General features: G+C 35.0%; 1 protein-coding gene across 1 annotated transcript in view; it reads left to right on the forward strand.

Moving 5' to 3' along the window:
• The first annotated feature begins 177 nt into the window (after nucleotides 1–177).
• The window catches only part of LOC105361342 (alkaline phosphatase 4-like), an 18,396-nt gene continuing 14,811 nt past the window's right edge, over nucleotides 178–3,762 (forward strand). Inside the window, exons 1-3 of the mRNA XM_011498480.1 lie at nucleotides 178–346; nucleotides 2,262–2,482; nucleotides 3,571–3,762. Coding sequence (XP_011496782.1) covers nucleotides 226–346; nucleotides 2,262–2,482; nucleotides 3,571–3,762 — 534 coding nt within the window. The 5' untranslated portion in view covers nucleotides 178–225. The remainder of the gene's footprint in view (nucleotides 347–2,261; nucleotides 2,483–3,570) is intronic.

Consider the following 3,762-nt stretch of genomic DNA (forward strand, 5'->3'; position numbering starts at 1 on the left):
GCAGTGGCAGTAGCAGTAGTAGTAGTAGTAGTAGTAGTAGTAGTAGCAGCAGAAGCAGCAGCAGTAGCAGTAGCAGTAGTAGTAGTAGTAGTAGTAGTAGTAGTAGCAGCAGAAGCAGCAGCAGCAGCAGGAGCAGCAGTAGCAGAAGCAGCAGCAGAAACAGCAGCAGCAGCATCGGCGGCGGCGGCGGCGACAGCGGCGGTGGTGGCCGTAGTAGCAACAGCAATGGGCACATCGTCCGCGAGAGCGGAAGCCAGCGCCAGGATGACAAGGGCCGCGAGATTCGTGATCTTGGGTGCCCTCGTCTGCCTCTCTTCCGGAATTAGCCTGCCCCCCAAACACAAAGGTTCGTCTTCACCATTCGGTCCTGCGCTTTCATTCCTTCAATTACAGCCTCCGGTGCGGATTGATCGTCGGATAGATAGACGCGTCGTGTCCCGGTCATTATAAGCTCCGTGGCTTCGCATTGTTTTGTTAATGCGCGAATGAATTGAAATTGCCGATCTCGCTAGTCTTGCCAACGATTGTTCTTCGTTGCTTTTAACCGGCCGTTCTGGCAACAAATATTTTCTTCAACCGTAGTCGTATATGCTTTCTATTGAGTAATAGTACTTATGAATTTTAATGTGAAGTGTCAAATTGTGTGCGCGCGTGTGGGTGCTGTCGCACACGTACTAACACACAACAGCGGATCCCCGATTAATCAGTGCTGTTTGTTATTTTTTGTTTTTTTTTTTTTTTTTTTAATACTTATGCTTATCACGCATTACTTTCGACAGCCCATTTTGTTAAATAAAATTAATTCACAATTGACATTAAAAATGGCATTTTTAATATGCGCTTTGCCTATCTATCATCATACGTCGTTCTCATCCACTCATTCTATTAAATGAAATACACTTAATGTAGAATAACTTTATTAGAATTATTTTATCTCGATTATTAGCCCAATACGATTAATTCGCGTCAAGCACACGCAACTGTTAACAAAATTAAATAATTTTAATTATTTTGAATTTCAACATTTTTGAAGCGCGCGACCATTATTCGAGTATATTGTGTGATTCGGGACAAATTATTTTTCATTATTTGTACAAAATTAGTTCCTAATTCTATAATCACACAAATATAATGATAATGAGCTTCGAAACGAGTTTTGAAACGCGTAGGCAAATATTTTTGTCGGCTCGACTATGGCAAACAATTATTAATCTCTAACAATACCTTGCACAGTCGACGAAATTCTAGCTAATGAAATTTCTTTGAAATCATCATAAATTTAAACAATAAGCTAACCATCCAAACTATGACTTAACCATCGTTAAATAAAAAAAGAAAAAAAGTAGCGTTTATCATCGTCGCCAATACATTTCTTTTATGCTCTATTGTCTATTCTATTGCCCTCGGCCTCCTATTGAGCGTTTGAAATGTTTTAAATCGAAAGAGCGCTTCTCGTTTCGGTGCTATGAAGTTGCAAATTACTATTTTTCGAACCTCTCACGACACTGTTTATTCATGCCATTCTAAAATACGACGAACGCCCATGTTTTTATTGAAAATAATATAATTGAAAATATAATTATGAGCATCGATTACGGTAGGCGCATCATAGCGAAGCGAAAATCATCGGCTTTGAAAGCGCTCGGCTCGTAGTTTTCGAGTTTTCGAGAATATCACCCGTCGCGCTCCCGCAACCTCGAATATAAATTTCCAACACGTTCGTACAGGCGTTGGATTTTCCCATAAGCAAAACAAATGCTAACCTCCGTCCAAACGGTTTCGCATGGATTCACTTTGACCAACTTAACATCGCAGCAGACATTCATGCGCTTTATTATTCATCACTGTCTTCACGAACGTATTCTCTTCGAATTATTTACGGCTTTTCGAGAAATACAGTCAATATCAATGTGCGAAGCTGCACAACTTTTCCAAACTATAGGTACTCTAAGATTAATCTCATTCCTAAATTATTTCTTATGTAATGTGATGATTTGAAAAACTGTTAAGAGAGAGAGAGAGAGAAAAAAAAAACACCTACTTGATTATTATTAAATTTTACGACATTAGAGCATCTTGTAAATGTTGATGCGATGTTGTTTGTTTATTATTTTCATCAACATTCATTACATCGACAGAAGATAGACATATATATATATATATATCTATATATATATATATATGTAGACGAAAAGATATTTCGTGAAATACGACGAGACGGAAGTGAGTATGCATTTAACGGATGTACGAAAATTCCACAGAGACATCGTTTTGGATGAAATCCGGCCAAGAAAATCTAAGACATATCTTATCGTTGCAAAATAATCAAAACCGTGCGAAGAATGTGATCATTTTTATTGGCGATGGAATGGGACTGTCGACTATAACATCCGGGAGGATTTACAAAGGACAACTGAAAGGCAATACTGGAGAAGAGTATAAACTCGTTTTCGAGAAATTCCCTAGCACTGGCTTTTCAAAGGTAATTACTAAGATAATTATTAATAAAACAAAGTTAAGGTATGATGGTTAAAAAAAAAAAAAAAAATTAGCATTAATAATAGCATTAATTATATCTGGCAAACATCATTCGCATTATTGTTATTTTAATTTTGCCGTCGATGCGAAAAACCTGAAGCGATACTTTTTATTTTAATTTCAATATTTGAAGAATTTTTCTTTTGCTTTTTTTTTTTTTTTTTTTTTTTTTTTAATTTAATTTAATTCAATTAAATTTCTTTTTACATAAATAGTATTTATTTATTTATTTATTTATTTATTTATTTATTTATTTATTTTTCTTGTTATTTTCTCTCTTTTAATCTTAACTCAACAGCAATTAAAGAAATATTGAAAATTTGCTCAAAAAATTTCAACCGCTAATGTCTATATAAAAATACTCGATAGTAAACAAAATTTAAACATTTTAAATTATTTTCTTCCATTATTTTTGTTTGCAATAGAAGGATATTTAATAATGGTATAGTACATGATTGGAAGTAAGTTTTTGTAAATATTTTTTGCAAACATTGCTGGCTTAAAAAAAAAGAAAAAAGAAAGAAAAAAAAAACATTATAAAACTTATGATTTCGTAAGCTGAATTATAATTGAGCTAAAAGGTTTTGGTACGAATTGCTACGAAAAACATTAACGCACTTTATTCGCGTTTTATAATCTAACTTAACAATATAAATGAGAAAAATATCAGTAGTTTTGAATGAAATTACTCATGCATATCGTGGTATTATGAAAATTTTTTTTTTTTTTCTTTTTTCTTTTTTTTTTTGAACGTATTCAATTATGTATATATGTATGTAGACTTGTATCGGTTAAAGATGAGAATGTTTAAGTTGAAATTAACATTTCACAACGAATCTAATGATGATATATTACAAATAATAAATAATAATTAAGTATCAAGTCATGTTCTTATTGTATATGTAAAATCGTAGAGATTTTAAGGTGGAATACGTTAAGAAACGGAGAACGTTCGTACATTGTATTGTTGTCTCTTATATTTCTTTCCGGTCGAGTGGGTGGGCATAAGATATTGCACCTCTCCTTTTGCAGACTTACAATGTGGACAGGCAGGTGCCTGATTCCGCGGGAACCGCCACCGCTATGTTCACCGGGGTAAAAGCCCAATATCGGATGCTGGGCCTCGATGAACTGGCCAAGTACAACACGTGCGACAAGCAGGGGAACGAGAACAGCCACCTTACGACCATCGCTACCTGGGCCCAGGAATCCGGCATGGATACC

This window comes from Ceratosolen solmsi, unplaced genomic scaffold (genome assembly GCF_000503995.2).
Source record: "Ceratosolen solmsi marchali unplaced genomic scaffold, CerSol_1.0 scaffold30, whole genome shotgun sequence".
Classification (NCBI taxonomy): domain Eukaryota; kingdom Metazoa; phylum Arthropoda; class Insecta; order Hymenoptera; family Agaonidae; genus Ceratosolen; species Ceratosolen solmsi.